Raw genomic sequence first — 19,800 nt, 5'->3', positions numbered from 1 at the left:
TTAACTGACGGCAGCTTTTATATCTTGGAGGAAAGGGGAGCATTTGAGTCGCACTTATAACACAAATCTGACTGGAGCAGCTCTGGTGGAGAACAGTGACTGGATCTAAAACCTTCAGATGACATATACAGCTCATATCTCTGTCGCTGTAAGTTCTCGAAACCACACATGAAACCCTGCAACACATGGTAGACACGCGCCTGTACAGTGCAGAGCGGCTCACTCAGACTGTATGATGTGACACAACTAGTGTTCTGGTTGTGTTCACACAGCGCGGATTTTCAGATGAGAGATGCGATGACTTTAACAATTAGCGATTGGCTCTTATATTTAGAAGGCGGGACTTATTATGTCATATTGCAAGTTGCATTTTCTCCCATTCATAAGTAATGTAAGTGCACCTTCTTTGTGTTTATAAAGTCTTTGACTCCTGTCAAGAAGCTCCCTGAAAGCAGTCCATGCAGAGGTGAATATTTATGGGTGAATAACTTGGTGTTAATTTGTTACTTGTACAGTACAAAGCTATCGTTTGGCTACAGAATGGATGAAAAAGAAATGCTGAAAAATATAGGGTAACACTGTTTCTGCAACAAAAAAGCCATTGTTGATCCCAAAAAATAATCAAAAACTTCAGAGAGGTTTAAGAACATAAAGTCGAATGTCCTACAATGTCAGTCTGTGAATCTTATTTTTCAAACGGCATCCTATTAACCTGAACAACCTGGACTAAATCTGCCAGAATTAAATTAAAGGGCAAATTAACACCTGCAGACTCAGAGTGTGTGAAGCTCTTTCAAACACACCCCAGAAAGTGTTTGTCTTTGGAGAAAAGGGTGTTTCTACAAAATAATAAATTGTGGAGATTGAATAAAATAATAATGTATTGTTTTTGTTGTGTGTGTGTGTGTGTGTGTGTGTGTGTGTGTGTGTGTGTGTGTGTGTGTGTGTGTGTGTGTGTGTGTGTGTGTGTGTGTGTGTGTGTGTTTGAGAATACTTTTACATTAATTTCACATTAAAATACTTTAATTGTAATGCTTTGAAAGACAGCATAGAAAAAAAAGCAACAATGCATAATTTGTCCATTTAAAATGAATTAGTTGGGAGTCTAAATGCATATGTAGGACATTGTTCATGTGCTTGCTCATTGAATTTGGGGTTTTGGCTACAAAAACATGGAACTGGGATAGATCAATTTGTCTAAGTAATTTAAGATCTCAAAAGTAATTTAATGTCTTTGTAAAATAGATAAGACACCAAATTGCATTCAATCAGATGTGATTTATATTGCTTACCTTTGAGCCTTTCACTTATATTTCATTAAATGACTTGCATGCCCCTAAACGCTTTGGTCTGAACGCAATATGACAAGTAAACATTGAAGCATCTAATACCCTTGTTGAGTTTAAACTGTTTGTGGTTTCTGTGTCTATGTGTGTTGCAGATATATGATGGGAGTCAATCTAGGGGGTAAAGATCATTCATTCATGGACGATGGCTACCAAGTCAATCCCAAACTGGTTGTCATTGTTCTGAACACGCAGAGGGAATGGGAGAAGGTAAGATTAAGAGCCTTTAATCTTTATATCCCTCCCGAATCTTCATTTTCTTCTGTTAGCTTTGCCTTTAAGGGGATTCAGGAACCATAAGTAATCAATATTCTGTTTACTAGCTCAAAGCCTTTTTGTGACTGTGACTGAAAATGCACTGGGCTTTGCTATTAGTGAAAAAGAACATTTCATTTGTACTTCCCATTTCACAGCCTGGGGTTTTCTCATGCACATGACTTAAAACATTGTTTACTTAGTCATAAACAGTCAAAATAGCCCTTATTAACGCAATGGTTTCATTACTGATTTATTGTGAAATTATTCCCAGCATTAAATTGGAGAAGAGTGCACATGTGTCTCCATCCAATTCGATTGTGCTGCTTATTGCCCTTTTTCGTTTCTCTCTCTATTTTGGCTATTAGCATATATTATTTGCTTGTTTTTTGTACAGTAATCTATTCTCTGTCTTTGCTCTCTTTCTCTAATTAGCTTTACATGTTCTCCTATTCTATCTCGGTGCTTCACACACTCGTTTTCGTAATCGTTTGCTCACTCATGCGTTCTTTTAATGAGTTGTTATTTCTCTGAGGTGTGTGTTGGATGCTGTGTGTTTTGACAGTGCCCTGCAGTGTGTGTGAAGACACACACACTCACATTAAAACCCTGCAGTGATTGTGTGAAAAGTGTGACACTAATCATTTCTCACTGCAGCGGGGCTAGAACAGGGTGTGAGCCGATCGTGTTATCGGAGCTTATAGACGAGCACACGTACATGACGGCACACACGACCATTGCGCAAAGACTACAGAGCACACACATGGGGTAAACTTGATACATTATGTTGTTACATTGGTTAGCTGACATGACATTTCAAGCAGTAACAGCGGTTAGGTGTGCTATCTAAAACTACTTTAAACAGCATTTTTCTGTTGTAATCAGTACGCATGCAGTTTTTAAGGCACAGTATGTAATTTTTGCCGCTAGAGGGCACATATTCAAAACAATAACAAAGGCGTAGCTTGATGACGCTGTGAAGGAGCGTGGAATGATGGGAGTTGTCGTCTTCACCTCCACTACTGATGGAAATCAATCCGCTGGGACTCACAAATCATGTTCATGGATGAGGTAATGAAATGAAGTTTTACAACCGTTAAGTTTGATCACATGATTTTATTTCATTCTAATAAATTAGCTGCAAGTAACGTAATGTCTAATGCTAAATTACTACTCTACATGTCACATTATTTGTCGAATTAAATGGTGGGGTAACGCAGCGCAATTTTACACATTCAAAACAATCATACTAACGGTACATTTGAACGAACCCACAGCATTTTCCTTACTATTTATGTATAACATACTGTAGGCTATTTAGTTACACTGCCATAGACTTGTTCACTTGTTAGACTTGTAACAGTCCCCTTGTAGTCAATAATTGTATCCCTTAAAACTCATCTTTGATCACTAAAGTGACATATTTAAAAGTTTTTTCCTTGGAAAAAAATTTCTTCATGCCTTAAAATAGCTTGAATGTAACTACAACCTCGTTCCCACTCACCGTTCCCAATCACTCACACCAGCTCAGAGATCCACTCGTTTATGATCACATGGTAGTTTTTGACGTCAGAAACACCAGCGATTTCAAACCGAGTTTTTGAGACTGTCTTTGATTCACTGCACTTTTAAGGAGAAAATACTCAATTTTAAAGCAATGGTGTTGACTTATGAATTTACTCATTTACAACATTAAATGCTTGATTTTCACCACAGGGGGACTTTAAACTGTTAATTACCTAAGCACAAACCAAGTGCAATAATACTGTATGTCTAGTTGCATCAGTATAAATTTATTACTAATCTTACTAATATTACTTACTAATACTAATATTACTAAACTAATCAGATTATCTGTACTTGATTATTAATTGGCCAATAAATATATACATGTTACTTGCAGTTAATTAAGAAAACAAGACTTTCAAACAATTAGACTAACTTTGTTAAGGTTTATAACAAATCCAAACAGTGGCTCAATTATCTGATAAAACCAAGCGGCAACCTCCCTGTCTCTTTCTTGAAACCAACACGGAAGTGACTTAAACTGCAATTCATCGATTGGCCACATGAGGCTGGTTGCGGAAGGGATTCAAATCTGTATCTCCCCCATGTTAAAATGGCCAACTTTACAGCAGAAATTTTTTTTTTAATAACTTTTTTTTAAAAAGATTTTTTTATAACTCATCCGTTCAAATTATATTAAGCCTTAAAGTTCTGCATAATTAAGGGCGTGGCCACTTGAGTGACAGGGGGATTGCCGCTGCTGTCACTACTAGCCGCTTGTCTGCTGTCTGTTAGCGTCACGTTACGACCTCAGCTAATTCCAGCTGCTGAACTTGGTATCTCTGGCGTTTTTGCTTTTTTCAGCATTATTTCATACAATTTAATACATGCATTATACCTTCGCCCACGCCTTTGGATTCCGTCGTTATCGAGTATCGAGAGAACCAGCGCTGTTTTTAAGTTGTTTTCCTCTGTGAACTGTCTACTGATCCGTGTTTGATTTCTCCTCTTGTCCAAATCTCTCTTGGGTCATTTGATTCACCCATACATTTACTTTACGTTTCTTACCAACTTATCTTTGGCGACAGAACCTTCTGCAAACAATAACGAGTAATTGTGGTCCATGACGACAACAATAGCGAAACAACAACAGTGGTGTGCTAGGAATTACTACTACCGCATATTTTCATGAGACTCACTGTGTCACCGTAGCAGTAAAAGCAGAAACTGAGGACATGACTCCATCGACAGGTGACGCAATGAGGAGGGACGTTACACTGGTTAAAATTGCAAATTTCTCTGGATTTAAACGGTTGGAAACATTTGGGATAATGTAAATACACAAGTGAACAAAATATATAACTCTGTGCTAGTATTTTTATGCAAAAATCTTACATATTGTGCCTTTAAGACACTTATTATCCTGATATTTTTTATCCCGCAGGACCATTTAGACCCTAATATTATCTTGTTGCAACCAAAATTGTTTATTGTACAAAAGTTAAAAAACAAAAAATTCTTGAAATCCAACACTGACATTGATTAATATTAGCATGAATCACAGAGGCCAAACAATGTGCAAAATTATTAACATGACATAGGCTGAATAAGGAAAACTGAGAATTTTGCGATTGCATAAACAGCAGACCAAGTGTGATTTACCAGCCTAACACATGGAACAAATACAGGGCCAAATATAATATTGGTATTAGTCATATTACCAAGAGACAGATGAATTTGCATCAAAATACCATAAAGTTTGATTGGTCGGCCTTTAAAGTCATCAACAAAATATGTGACCCTGGACCACAAAACCAGTCTTATATGTAATTTTTTTTTAAATTGAGATTTATACATCATCTGAAAGCTGAATACATAATCTTTCCATTGATGTATGGTTTGTTAGGATAGGACAATATGTGGCCAAGATACAATTATTTGAAAATCCGGAATCTGAGGGTACAGAAAAATTTAAATATTGAGAAAATCGCCTTTAAAGTTGTTTAAAGTTCTATTGGCGATAGTGCTGCATCCATTCACAAAAATAAATGTTTTATATATTTAAGGTGGGAAATTTACAAAATATCTTCATGGAACATGATCTTTACTTAATATCCTAATGATTTTTGGCATAAAAGAAAAATCTATAATTTTGACCCATACAATGTTTTGTTGGCTATTGCCACAAATATACCCGTGCAACATAAGACTGGTTTTGTCACGATACCACACACGGGAAACAGGGGATCCAATAGCAGTATGTTATTTTAATGGGCAATCCAAATCGTAGTCATCAGGTAGGGGTCACAATCCATATAATCAATCCAATAAACAAGAAACAAGAACAGGCTCGGAACAAAGTGAAAACAGACCTCAGAAGTGGTGGACATTAAACAAGGACTCCGTGACAAACACTGAAACAACCAGGGTATATATACACACAGAGAACTAACAATGAAACAGGGAACAGCTGGGAACAATGATGACATGGAACAGCTGAACACAATGAACACTCAGTGACAGACAGGAATTGTGGGGAATGCAGTTCATGAATGTGGATGACACCGTGGGGAAGAGGACCTCTAGTGGACACCAGGAATACACAAACCAGACACTGTGACATAACCCCCCCTCTACGGAGCGGATACCAGACGCTCCAAGAACACACTACAAAACAAAAAGTCCAGGAGGGAGGTGGACTGGTGGAGGATCAGGGGGAGGGATGGGGGGCCAGGTCCATGAAGGGGAACAGAAACAGGAGGTGATGACTTAGCCGGGGGCCAGGGCAAAGCAGACGGCCCCTCGGGCGGCCATGGCGAAGACGACCCATCGGGCGGCCAGGGCGGAGACAACAGTCCATCGGGCGGCAAGGGCGGAGACTTTCCCTCGGGCGGCCAGGGCGGAGAAAACCCCTCGGGCGGCCACGGCGGAGACTTTCCCTCGGGCGGCCAGGGCGGTGAAGACCCCTCGGGCGGCCAGGGCGAAGACGACCCATCGGGCGGCCACGGCGCAGGAACTGGAACAGACACCAATGGCTCTGGAACTGGAACTGGCACCAACGGCTCAGGCACTGGAACTGGTACCACCCGCTCAGGCACTGGAACTACTGGAACTGGCACCACCGGCTCAGGCACTGGAACTACTGGAACTGGCACCACCGGCTCAGGCACTGGAACTACTGGAACTGGCACCACCGGCTCAGGCACTGGAACTGGCACCACCGGCTCAGGCACTGGAACTGGCACCACCGGCTCAGGCACTGGAACTGGCACCACCGGCTCAGGCACTGGAACTGGCACCACAGGCTCAGGCACTGGAACTGGCACCACAGGCTCAGGTTCAGGAACAGACACAAACACAGACACAGACACAGACACAAACACAGACACAGACACAGACACAGACACAGGCTCAGGAACAGACACAGGCTCAGGAACAGGAACAGGCACAGGCTCAGGAACAGACACTGGCTCAGGAACAGACACTGGCTCCGGCTCAGGAACAGACACTGGCTCCGGCTCAGGAACAGACACTGGCTCCGGCTCAGGAACAGACACTGGCTCCGGCTCAGGAACAGACACTGGCTCCGGCTCAGGAACAGACACTGGCTCCGGCTCAGGAACAGACACTGGCTCCGGCTCAGGAACAGACACTGGCTCCGGCTCAGGAACAGACACTGGCTCCGGCTCAGGAACAGACACTGGCTCCGGCTCAGGAACAGACACTGGCTCCGGCTCAGGAACAGACACTGGCTCCGGCTCAGGAACAGACACTGGCTCCGGCTCAGGAACAGACACTGGCTCCGGCTCAGGAACAGACACTGGCTCCGGCTCAGGAACAGACACTGGCTCCGGCTCAGGAACAGACACTGGCTCCGGCTCGGCAGCGGCCATCTTGTCCAAAGACCCAGGCTCGGCAAATGTGACGTGAACAGGCTCGGCGGCGGCCATCTTGTCCGAAGACACAGGCTCGGCGGCGGCCATCTTGTCCGAAGACACAGGCTCGGCGGCGGCCATCTTGTCCCCTCTCCGTCCGCGACGGCGAGACGGTGGCACCACTTGATCCTCCACCATCCCAGAGTCGAAGGGGGGCCATGGTGGAGAGCGGTGCTGGACTCCCCCTCGACCCACCAGTCCTCCGCGACCTCCACGGGTCCCACGGAAAACTACCAGGCGGGTTCCCCTAAACAAATCTCTCCTCTCCCGCTCGGCGGCCGGGGAAGAGAAGCCCGAAAACATACCGCTGGATCCTTCTGTGACGGAGTCCTTCTGTCACGATACCACACACGGGAAACAGGGGATCCAATAGCAGTATGTTATTTTAATGGGCAATCCAAATCGTAGTCATCAGGTAGGGGTCACAATCCATATAATCAATCCAATAAACAAGAAACAAGAACAGGCTCGGAACAAAGTGAAAACAGACCTCAGAAGTGGTGGACATTAAACAAGGACTCCGTGACAAACACTGAAACAACCAGGGTATATATACACACAGAGAACTAACAATGAAACAGGGAACAGCTGGGAACAATGATGACATGGAACAGCTGAACACAATGAACACTCAGTGACAGACAGGAATTGTGGGGAATGCAGTTCATGAATGTGGATGACACCGTGGGGAAGAGGACCTCTAGTGGACACCAGGAATACACAAACCAGACACTGTGACAGGTTTTGTGATCCAGGGTCACATATATAGAAAGAATTTTCTCCACCCTTTTAAAAATTGATAAGCACATTTTTATTTTTCTATCCTGACTGGGGTCGATTATATGGTTAGGTTAGTATTTTATTACCATATTTGCATTTAGGATTGTTTTTTTGTTTGTTTGTTTTCCTGCTAAAAGTAAAACCTCATCCATCAGAAAAGACCTGCAACTAATTTCTGGGACAAAAATCACTAGTTGAGAACCTCTGATTTAAATGTACTGCAAAAAAATTTAAAATGAAAAATAAAAATTGAAATTGAAATCTTGATTAGTTACAGAAATGAAAATATAAATAATGAAATAGAACAACAGACGAAAAAAATAATAATATCTAAATATTGAAAAAACATTCTTGGATAAGAATGTCAACTAATTATAAGCAGATAGTAAATAAAGAGAGAATGAGATGACATATGAGGAGGAAGACTGAAGGAAAGACAGTTCCCAGTGTTTGAATGTGGCTTACTTGCGTGCCGGATAAAATATGCAGTGTTTTCCTAATAACAATTTTTAGGTTTGCTTTGAAGAGCGGAAAATCACATTTTCATCCCAAAACATAATAATGGAGGGCACTTGAGAAGAACCTTCAAACCTTGTTTATTTGAGAGTCAATGTTTGTTTGTGTATTTCTACAGATGGGACGATGGGAAAACCACACACTGAAGTTGAAGTTTCCAGTGTGGCCGCGCTATAATTCGTTCGGGGATGCGGACGCTGATGAGAACCACTTGAGCATTGTGACTCTAGAGGAAAGACCCTTTGTTATAGTGGATGATGTGGACATTCTTACTGGCACATGTATGCGTAACTCTGTACCTTGCAGGAAACACATTAAAGAGTGAGTTATTTATTTATTTATTTATTTAACTTTAAAGAACAATTTAGCAGATAATACCAGTTTTGAATAAACCAATTGGTTCCGCAGGCATTATACATCCTGTCTTAACCTTCAGCATGAGAGCTTTCTTTTACTGGGGAATAGTGGAATAATTGTGTTGTCTCTAATGTGGTTATGAACTTTTTAGTGTGTTATATTTAGAACTTATTAGATTGAGCTCTCTTCAATCTTTCTCAGTATCAGCTGTGTTTCTAAATCTCTGTGCCTGTATATGCTGCAGTAATGTCACGGACGGCTCCTATGTCAAGAAGTGCTGCAAGGGCTTTTGTATAGACATCCTGAAGAAGATTGCCAGAAATGTAAAGTTCACCTATGATCTTTACCTGGTCTCAAATGGCAAACATGGCAAGAAGATCAATAATGTTTGGAACGGCATGGTGGGGGAGGTCAGTCGCGCTAAAAAACCTAACGAGCGAATTATCTATCTATCTATCCATCTGTCTATCTATCTGTCTATCTATCTATCTATCTATCTATCTATCGTTCTATCTATCTATCTATCGTTCTATCGTTCTATCGTTCTATTTGTCCATCTATTGTACTATCTACTGTTCTATTTGTCTCTATCTATCCATCTATCTATCTATCTATCTATCTATCTATCTATCTATCTATCTATCTATCTATCTATCTATCTATCTATCTATCTATCTATCGTTCTATCTATCGTTCTATCGTTCTATCGTTCTATCGTTCTATTTGTCCATCTATTGTACTATCTACCGTTCTATTTGTCTCTATCTATCCATCTATCTATCTATCTATCTATCTATCTATCTATCTATCTATCATCTATCTATCTATCTATCTATCTATCTATCTATCTATCTATCTATCTATCTATCTATCTATCTATCTATCTATCTATCTATCTATCTATCTATCTATCTATCTATCTATCTATCTATCGTTCTATTGTTGTATCTATCTATCTATCTGTCTGTCTATCTATCTATCTATCTATCTATCTATCTATCTATCTATCTATCTATCTATCTATCTATCTATCTATCTATCTATCTATCTATCTATCTATCTATCGTTCTATCATTCTATCTATCGTTCTATCGTTGTATCCATCCATCCATCCATCCATCCATCCATCCATCCATCCATCCATCCATCCATCCATCCATCCATCCATCCATCCATCCATCCATCCATCCATCCATCCATCCATCGTTCTATTTGTCCATCTATTGTTCTATCTACCGTTCTATTTGTCTCTATCTATCTATCTATCTATCTATCTATCTATCTATCTATCTATCTATCTATCTATCTATCTATCTATCTATCTATCTATCTATCTATCTATCTATCTATCTATCTATCTATCTATCTATCTATCTATCTATCTATCGTTCTATCTATCTATCTATCTATCGTTCTATCGTTGTATCTATCTATCTATCCATCCATCCATCCATCTATCGTTCTATTTGTCCATCTATTGTTCTATCTATCTATCCATCCATCTATCTATCCATCCATCCATCGTTCTATCTATCTATCTATCTATCTATCTATCTATCTATCTATCTATCTATCTATCTATCTATCTATCTATCTATCTATCTATCTATCTATCTATCTATCTATCTATCTATCTATCTATCTATCTATCTATCTATCTATCTATCTATCTATCTATCTATCTATCTATCTATCTATCTATCTATCTATCTATCTATCGTTGTATCTATCTATTGTTGTATTGTTCTATCTACCGTTCTATTTGTTTCTATCTATCTATCCATCTGGGGAAGGTTAGTCGCTTTAAAAAGACCTAATGAGCGAATCTATCTATCTGTTGTTATATCGTTCTATTTGTCTATATAACGGTTATTGTATCGATCTATTGTTCTATCTATCGTTCTACCTATTGGTCTATCTATTATATATCCATCTGTCTATCAGTCATTCTGTCGTTCCGTCTATCAATCATTCTATTAATCTGTCTGTCTATCTATCGATCAGTCTATATATTGGTCTGTCTATCATCTTTTTATGGTATCCATCCATCCATCCATCCACTTTTGTGTATTTCTGTTTCATTCAGTGTGTTTTCTTTTTCTTGAGGTGTTTTCTTTCCCCTGCTCTGTAGGTATACAATAAAAAGGCGATAATGGCCGTGGGCTCATTGACCATAAATGAAGAGCGGTCAGAGGTCATAGACTTCTCTGTCCCATTTGTCGAGACAGGCATCAGCGTGATGGTGTCACGTAGCAATGGAACAGTGTCGCCCTCTGCGTTTCTAGGTATTAGATGAAATAATATCTTTGAAATCCCTCTGGAATCAGTGTTTTTCTTATCTTTGCCTTCCTCCATGTATTTTCTCAATTCTCTCTCCTCCCTCAGAACCCTTCAGTGCTTCAGTGTGGGTTATGATGTTTGTCATGTTACTCATCGTCACAGCAATCGCTGTTTTCCTCTTTGAATTCATCAGTCCACTCGGTTTCAATAGAAACCTGGCGCAGGGCAAAGGTATGATACACAACATCAACCATACAGTCAAAAACCCTCTGCTATAAGATGATCTAAAACAGACAGGATACTTGATTAAAATAAAAAAATCTGAACATTAAGCATTTAAACAATTAGCACCTTGAGTACCTGTAGATCCACGATTCTCTTTTAACTTGCTCCTCACTCCTCACTTCTACACACTACTTTCCCTCTTTCTGTTATACATTTCTAAAGACCCTCATGGACCCTCCTTCACCATTGGTAAAGCAGTCTGGCTGCTGTGGGGTCTGGTGTTCAACAACTCTGTCCCAGTACAGAACCCCAGGGGCACTACCAGTAAATTTATTGTATCTGTATGGGCCTTTTTCGCTGTGATCTTCCTGGCCAGCTACACTGCCAACTTGGCTGCCTTTATGATCCAAGAGGAATTTGTGGACCAAGTCACTGGCCTCAGTGACAGAAAGGTAATTTTTTTGTGTCTTGAAATATAGTAAGCTGTCTTACTGTCTACTGCTTCTCTAACCTATATACGTATGTATACCTGTGCCTGTAATTTAGGATGAAACTAAAATATGTGACTGGATTATTCTGTCTGACACATCATTGTTCCAAAGTTTGGGGTCATTTACATTTTGTAAAGTTTTTGAATATTTGTATATATTTTTTGATATTATTAGTGTTTTCTTCTTTGATATATTTTCCCATGTCGGTAATAACTGCACGCTATGAATCATTAGTTAAGCATTAGTAAACATTAGTTAATTCATCATTTCTAAAGCATTAATAGACATTAATAAGCAGTTTATAAATACAGCTATAAATGCTTTATTCTTGATTTATAAGCATATCTATAATGTGTTTAATAATTGTATTTTCATACTTTATTAATGATCAATTTCTAAATGAAGTATTGCATTAGCTACAAACCAGTTATTTATGAGTTGTCAGTGGTTCATAAGATCACTTAGAAAGTATTCCCATTAATAAATTATTTAAATGTACATTCATATATCTTAAATATTTCTATGTTTTGTATCACTGTTGTTTTGTTTCCTTTTTCTGTTTAGAAGATAACTGAGCCTTTAAATCTCCTTTATAAATGCTTTACAAGGCATAAATAGTCCTCACTTTAGATGAGCTTTTTATAGAAACATGTTTATATTTTTATCAAGAATAAAGCATTATTTATAAACTGCTTATTAATGTATATTAATGCTTTATAAATGATGAATTAACTGTTTACTAATGCTTAACTAATGATTAACAGCATGCAGTTATTATAAAATGTTACCATCACTCTAATATGCTGATTTGGTGCTCAAGCAACATTTCTTATAAATAATTTTGAAAAAAGTTGTGCTGCTTAATATTTTTATGGAAAGCGTGATTAAAAAAATTAAGATTCTTTGATGAAAGTTCAAAAGAACAGTTATTTATAGTTTTTTCTTGCATTATAAATGTCTTTTTAGTAACACTTATCAATTGAATGTGTCTTTGCATAATAAAAGTATGCATTTCTTTATAAACATATATTTTTCTGACCCATATATTTTTTGAACTATATATACACATTTATAAACAACATCTTTGGCTCTGTCAGCCATCTTGCCTATGATTTGTTGCTTAGCTCATCACAAATCCGTTGTGAGATTACCTTATCCATTGAGTGCATGCTTAAAATTCCCCGTAAAAAAGTAAAAATATACATTTGGTGATATAGGAAGCTATTTCTACATTAAAAACATTTTTGGTGTAACCTAATGTATTCCATTTGTTTCAGTAAATAATTTCTCTGTTTTGAATAAAGCCAGTTAATTGAGATGTTACAGCATGAAGAACAGTTTTTAGGCTACCTGACAAAATATATTTTCCAGTGCACTGTCTAGTTGTCAGCTCACTAGGTTTTAAGAGAGCATCCGTATGTCATTATACATTTACAAGATGGAGTGTCTGAACTACACCAGTTACTAGGTTTATCTTGCTGGATTTATTTCTGTATTTGAGCTTGTATTGATTCTCTCCATGTATCTGTTTAAGCTGCCTCACAGCTCTCTTCTCTATGTAATTGATGTATGTCTTTCTCTTTCATAGTTTCAGAGTCCCTATTCCTATTCACCACCGTTTCGCTTTGGGACCGTGCCTAATGGGAGCACAGAGCGAAACATCAGGAAAAACTACCCAGACATGCACCAGTACATGGTGAAATACCATCAAACTGGAGTTCAGGATGCACTGGTCAGCCTCAAGACTGGGTATGGCTGGGATATGCAATTTTCTTGCATGGTCAAAAAGGTTCATTTTTGGTAGTCATAATTCTTCTGTAAAAGTATATAAGCCAATAATTGTGCTTTATTGGTTTATACAGTAAACTGGATGCTTTCATATATGATGCGGCTGTGCTCAACTACATGGCAGGGCGTGATGATGGCTGTAAGCTAGTAACTATTGGCAGTGGCTACATCTTTGCCACAACAGGATATGGCATTGCCCTGCAGAAAGGATCCTATTGGAAACGGCTGGTCGACCTTGCTATCCTCGGGATCATAGGAGATGGTATAAGTGTTTTTCTGCATTTCTCTCTTGTTATTTCACTTATTTCATGACCTCTGTTTTAAACAATATCTCTGTTCCAAACCTTAGTGAGATTCCTTGCTCTCTACAGCATTCTAAATGAAATGAAATTTCATAAATTATTTATTTAAAACACACTACATAAGAATCAAATCTGTTAACGCTCACCCAGATGCCACATAAATAGCATGAAGTGCATGATTTGGATATATTTTAACTTGGCGCATGTTATTGGTGCAATACTCTGATGAGCACAAAACTTTCATAGCACACACAAATATGTAAGGGATCTTGTACAGTTAGTCGTCATTATCGCAAAATAAACCCTGTTAGGGTGATCTGATGAATAGAATGTACTAGGTAACAGTATATCCCACATATTGCACAACAATAGAATTTAAAAAAAGCACACACACAGACATATATATATATATATATATATATATATATATATATATATATATATATATATACTGTATATATAATATGATAAAAGACTATTTAAAATAAGTTGTTCACTTTGACATTGAAGACTTGAGTGATGTTGAACTGTTTTTTAAAATTATTTTAACATATATTTCACACAATACTACTGTTTCACTTGATGAAGTTAATGCAGCCTTGGTGAGTATAAGAGACTTGCAAACTCCACATTTCTGAATGGTAGAACAAAGTGAGCGAAACTACTACAGTGTAGGAGATTGATTGCCAGGAACAGCAGTCAAATATGCAAATTAGCAGTCATTAAATAAAAACATTTTACAGCAGAGTGCTGTTATCGACAGATCAGAATGAAATATTCCAGGTGTGAAATAATGGTTAAAGAAGTTAATTTAGATTTAATTATTGTACTATTTTCTTATTTTGGAGGATAAATTTCATAAATCTTGTAGTGCTTTATCCATAAAAGTGTTAGAGATCCTGCTTTAAAATATATAGCCTTTCTGTTGGGAAGTTGCCTGAAATGCTTAAAAATGCTTCCCAGGTAAACAGCTCGCAGCGTTTTTTTCTATGCATAACCATTAACTGTAATTTTGTGTTGTGTATTAGGTGAGATGGAGGAGCTGGAGGCTCAGTGGCTAACTGGTATCTGTCATAATGAGAAGAATGAAGTGATGAGCAGTCAACTGGATGTGGATAATATGGCTGGTGTGTTCTATATGCTTGCGGCTGCCATGGCTCTGTCGCTAATTACTTTTGTCTGGGAGCACCTCTTCTACTGGAGGCTACGTTACTGTTTCACTGGTCTCTGTTCGGGTCGGCCAGGAATTCTCTTCACTATCAGCAGGGTATGTCACAGAAACACTACGGTAAATTAACTAGAGAGATTCCGTTGCTGAAGGCAACCATTATCTGCTCAATCTTGAAATATTAACATGTCATGGTGGCTGTTTACCACAGTCTTCTTAAAGCATCATCAGAGTAGGGATTGCTGCTTATGTGCTGACAAACACATTTTTTGCTGTGAAATAAGAAAGAGCTTATATAACAGAATATAATAGCACCAGCCACCGTCTCTGGAATAAAGTTACAGGGTGCGGTTGTTTGTCACAGCAGGATATATTACTTTATTCCATCGGTTTATAGAATTTCAGATCCTAGAAAAAATACAGAGAGACTATATTGAGAAATATTGTGCTAATATATACTTTTTGGTGTTAGCCTCCACTTATGAACTTCTTTCTGTTAACATTTCCGTCTCCATTCCACCTATAGGGGATTTGGAGTTGCATTCACGGTGTCCATATCGAAATGAAGAAAGCCCCAGAGTTGGGCTTCAGCCCTCAGGCCAACATGCTGCACCTTCTGAAATCGGCTAAAGAGATCACCACCCTTGGAGTTACCTCACCCAAACGCCCTGTGAGTAGCATTCTCCCACCTACCCAGGGCTTGCTGGAAATTATGGGCGGAGGAAAAGGCAACAGCCTCACCCAGAAGAACATGCCCTATAGCAATACCAGCACCATGCTCAGCAACCGTCACAAAGAGCCACTTAACAACACTCTCTTGCCAGGGCAACGTGCCCTGAGCTTGACGGATGCTCAGCCAGGTGTTGCTGGAAATGGGGGCTCAGGAGGCGGAGGTGAGACCACACGACCTCCTGCCTCCAAGCCACGTGCTCTGTGGAAGAAGTCTGTGGAGACCCTACGGCAGAACCCAGAACCTGGGGGAAATTCCCCACCATCTGCCCCGCAGCCTACCGAGACCCTACCAATGAAGAGCCAGCGCTACCTGCCCGAAGATGCACCTACCCGTTCGGATATGTCAGATTGCTCTGGTCGGGTGGACTTGCAGAAGCAGCACAAGTTAAAAGAAACGGTCCGAAAACGGAACCGCCTACCGCGGGACCTGAGCGACGTGGAGCTTTCAACATTGCGGAGCCAACCCAGCCAGCAGAGCAACCACAGCGCTCAGATATACTCTCAGAGCAGCCAGGGGAGTCAGATTTATACCATTGACTCCATTGACCAGGAGCATGGGCTGCACTACCCAGATATCTTCAGCGACCACCGTGACACTAAGCACCGGCCACCTTCTTCCTCCGAGCAGCAGCCAATTTTGCAGCTGAACAGCAGTCTGCTCTCTCAGGCCCATGAACCAGACGTGATGCAAACCGCCGTTGCGAAGGATAAAAAATACAACACATATGGAAAGTCCGGCGGGGCAGGGAGCATCGCCGGCGGGCCTGCTTCTACTCAGGATCCACGACAGACGCACTGCAGAAGCTGCCTGTCGAAAGTGTCAAGTTACTCCGGGCTTTACACTGTACGGTCCCCTCAGTATCGCTGCGATGCCTGCCTGCACTCTGGAAACCTGTACGACATCAGCGAAGACCAGTTCCTCCATCCAGATGGACGGGGCACCGGCGGCGGAAGTGTTGACAGGTCCTTTTCTCCTTTTCTCCCCCAGCCTGATGCTTCCTTCACAGCCTATCTTCCCCAGAGTGACCAAGAGGGCGACGGTCTTATTAGTCACTACCAGAACGAGGGCGTGATCATCCGCCAGCATTCGTATGAGAACCTGCCACAGAAGAGTAACTCGCGGCGGGTGAGCCTGCAGGACAGCACGCCGTATGCCAACATGCCCTCTGCGACTTTGATCCCAGACAAGCCCCTAAAAAATCAGTCTGTGCACCTAAACCACACCCTCGGGGGGGTGGGTGTCAGTGGACTCGGGATTGGTCGTCGCAGCAAGTCGATGTATCCAGCGCGCCCGACGGAAAACCCCTTTCTCCAGACGCTTCGTGACGACCAGCGTCTAGCTCACGGCCGCAGCTCCACAGACATTTATAAGCAGCTGGTGCCGCTCACATTAGGCCAGGCTGATGGCAATATGCTCGGTGTGGGGATGGTGACCCCTGACCTCTATTACCCCGAGCATGTGATGCCTTATGTAGCCCCTCCCCCTGTCGGCACATACACTGCCCCCAGGGCGATGAGCGCTGGGGGCGCTCGGCGTGTCTACAAGAGGATGCCGAGCATCGAGTCTGATGTCTGATAGAGAGAGAGGTCTGAGAGACTATGAAAAGACATGCATGGATATTTCCACCAGGATATGGCTTAACCGTGGAACTCTTGGCAGGATTGTAAGGCTTTATGACTATAAGGCAAGCAAGTTTGGAATATATTTTGTTTCCCTTCTTGGACTTAATCTGTCTGAACAGAAACCAGAGTTCAACTTTACATCAGGTCCTCCCCTCTAGTTGAGCGGCAGCTCTGTGTCTTCCAGAAAACATCAGAAATGGTGGGCAGGACGCTCTCGCGCCTTCGAGCGAAGGAAGAGCAGCGAAAGCTGCTTGGAAGTACAGGGGCAGCTCCAAAGAGTTTCCTTTTTCACGCAACACGAGCAACCAAAAAATTGAATAAATAAAACATACGTGAATATCCACATTCTGCACTTTTACACACACACACACACACACACACAAATACACATGCACATGCAAGAGGCACAAACAATACATGATCTCGAACCACAGAAAGGACAACGTTAGGTATAATAATAGAATCTCTCTTGACCAAAAAACGAATACCACATACAATGTAATGGCATAAATGACAGGTGTGCACTTGCACACATTGACATGCTCTGAAATAAATAATTGCTTAGCAGATCCAAACCTGATTGAGTTTTTGGAAAGGTGGCAGAACATCTGTTATAAATGCGTGTACGAATGCATTTTCGGTGTAAAAGCTGCGCTGAGGCACAGTCCAAAAAGACTGCTTATAGTACTAAGATTAGATTTCCATTCCAACCTGAACTGTGACTAAATGCACTACCTGAATGATTAGTCTCGAGTGTAATCTCTGAAATCAAGTACACTAGAGAATTTCAGAGAAGGAAACCTCGGTGCACACAAGGCCTGCGACTCCTTTGTGTCTCTGAGGACACCAAGAGGAAAAAGTCAGTGACCCTCCCCACCCTTGAATCTGTCCGTACCTTGCCTGCATGCAGAGCGCAAATGCAGGAAGACACTCCTCTGCTCACAGCACAACAGTGTAGTAAGTGTCAGTGTTCATTCATCTAAATTTTATCATCTTGAGCATATTTCTATAGTTGTCTAGAATATTGAGAAAAGTGGTAGTCAGTTTTTACACAGTTTTATACACTGCCAAATATTTGAAAGGTGTGCAAAGTATATTTATTGTGACGGGAGGAAAGAAATGCAGGGAAGTGACAGAAAAAGAGGTATAATGTCTTTCTTGTGGTCGTAAGGGACGCCTGAGAAGGCGTAGACCATAAAAAAGCCCTCACCAACTAATGATGTCAGAACAGAACCACAGAGATATTAAAAGTACCTGTTTGCCTCGAACACACAAACACATCACTTCCTGTAGAATCCAACCACAAACTCATACTTCACGAATATTTTTGGTTGTTTTGAATTATAATGGTCGTTCCAGCGATATGCACAATATCAGGTTGCAATATTATATTTATGTATGAAATTTCCTAGTTTTAATATGTTTTATTATTAGTTCCTTTCATTTTATGAATTGTTATACACGTGGAATTAATTTATTAATGTGATTTAATTGCGTATATATTTAAAAGAAAAAAGATAGCAGCATGTTAATCTTCTCTATGGTCAAACTTTTAGAATTGTTCCTTTTTGATTTTGATGTGAATGGGAGTATATGTTTATAGTGAATGTGAAAATATGGATTCATCTCAGATGTAATTTTGATTTTCATTTGAATACAAACATAAAACTGTCGTATGACCAAATGTTAACTGGATCAACTTTCTTTGCTGTGTTTTCAGTAAATGCTGTGTCTGAAGCAAGTGAGGTTAACATTTGAGGGTGTATTCAGAATTACCACACAAACACAGTTTGAAAATAATAAAAGAGTATATATTGTGGCTTTAGAAAAGAAAAGCATTTTTCATAAGGTTAGTCTGTCATATGCTACACGCTTGCCTCCAACCATTTTGGTTCTGCCGATGTATCCGGACTGGCATTCTTGTGTTTACACTCCCAAGAAATATTCAAATTAGCTGTTTGTTTTTAACCTCATTAATGTCTACGAAATACTAGCATATTCATATTTCATATTTCATATCAGCCTCCATGGAGAAGGCCTTGGCTGTGTGCATCAACATCTCACTTGTGAACATCTGAATGTAGACAACAACATCCAGATCCAAGACACCGTGGGATATTTCAATGTCAAGAGTAGATGGGTTGTGGTTAGATTTTAGTGGTTTACGCAACCAATATGAGTTTGTATTTACAGGTAGATTTGACCATCTGAATAAATCTATTTGCACATTGACCTGTTTTACATCATTTGCATCGCTTCCATTATGCAAATTTAAACTAATTTACACTTGCTTGATCCCCTGTCTACAAATGATTATATTAAAATGTAATAATAATGTGTAATAATGTTAAATTATGATAATGTTGCGTTTCATTTCTCACAAAAATTGCACTGTATTCCTGCAATTCCTACCATTGTGGAATTTGAATTTGTCATAAAAAAAAATAACAATAATTGTGTGTTAAAACCATGCGTAGACCTGTGTGTATAGAGTCA

The 19,800-nt window shown here is 40.0% G+C and overlaps 1 protein-coding gene across 1 annotated transcript in view; it reads left to right on the top strand.

Annotated features, from left to right (window-relative positions):
• The window catches only part of grin2ab (glutamate receptor, ionotropic, N-methyl D-aspartate 2A, b), a 110,379-nt gene extending 91,394 nt beyond the window's left edge, over positions 1 to 18,985 (top strand). The window contains exons 5-14 of the mRNA XM_081362244.1: positions 1,442 to 1,556; positions 8,457 to 8,659; positions 8,940 to 9,105; positions 10,827 to 10,980; positions 11,081 to 11,206; positions 11,423 to 11,652; positions 13,280 to 13,440; positions 13,554 to 13,741; positions 14,810 to 15,048; positions 15,476 to 18,985. Coding sequence (XP_081218370.1) covers positions 1,442 to 1,556; positions 8,457 to 8,659; positions 8,940 to 9,105; positions 10,827 to 10,980; positions 11,081 to 11,206; positions 11,423 to 11,652; positions 13,280 to 13,440; positions 13,554 to 13,741; positions 14,810 to 15,048; positions 15,476 to 17,257 — 3,364 coding nt within the window. The 3' untranslated portion in view covers positions 17,258 to 18,985. The remainder of the gene's footprint in view (positions 1 to 1,441; positions 1,557 to 8,456; positions 8,660 to 8,939; positions 9,106 to 10,826; positions 10,981 to 11,080; positions 11,207 to 11,422; positions 11,653 to 13,279; positions 13,441 to 13,553; positions 13,742 to 14,809; positions 15,049 to 15,475) is intronic.
• The last annotated feature ends 815 nt before the right edge of the window (positions 18,986 to 19,800 follow it).

Source organism: Scardinius erythrophthalmus (genome assembly GCF_964197995.2).
Source record: "Scardinius erythrophthalmus genome assembly, chromosome: 3".
Classification (NCBI taxonomy): domain Eukaryota; kingdom Metazoa; phylum Chordata; class Actinopteri; order Cypriniformes; family Leuciscidae; genus Scardinius; species Scardinius erythrophthalmus.
The sequence above is the reverse complement of the archived record's forward strand: the minus strand, read 5'-3'. Positions and strand labels throughout refer to the sequence as shown.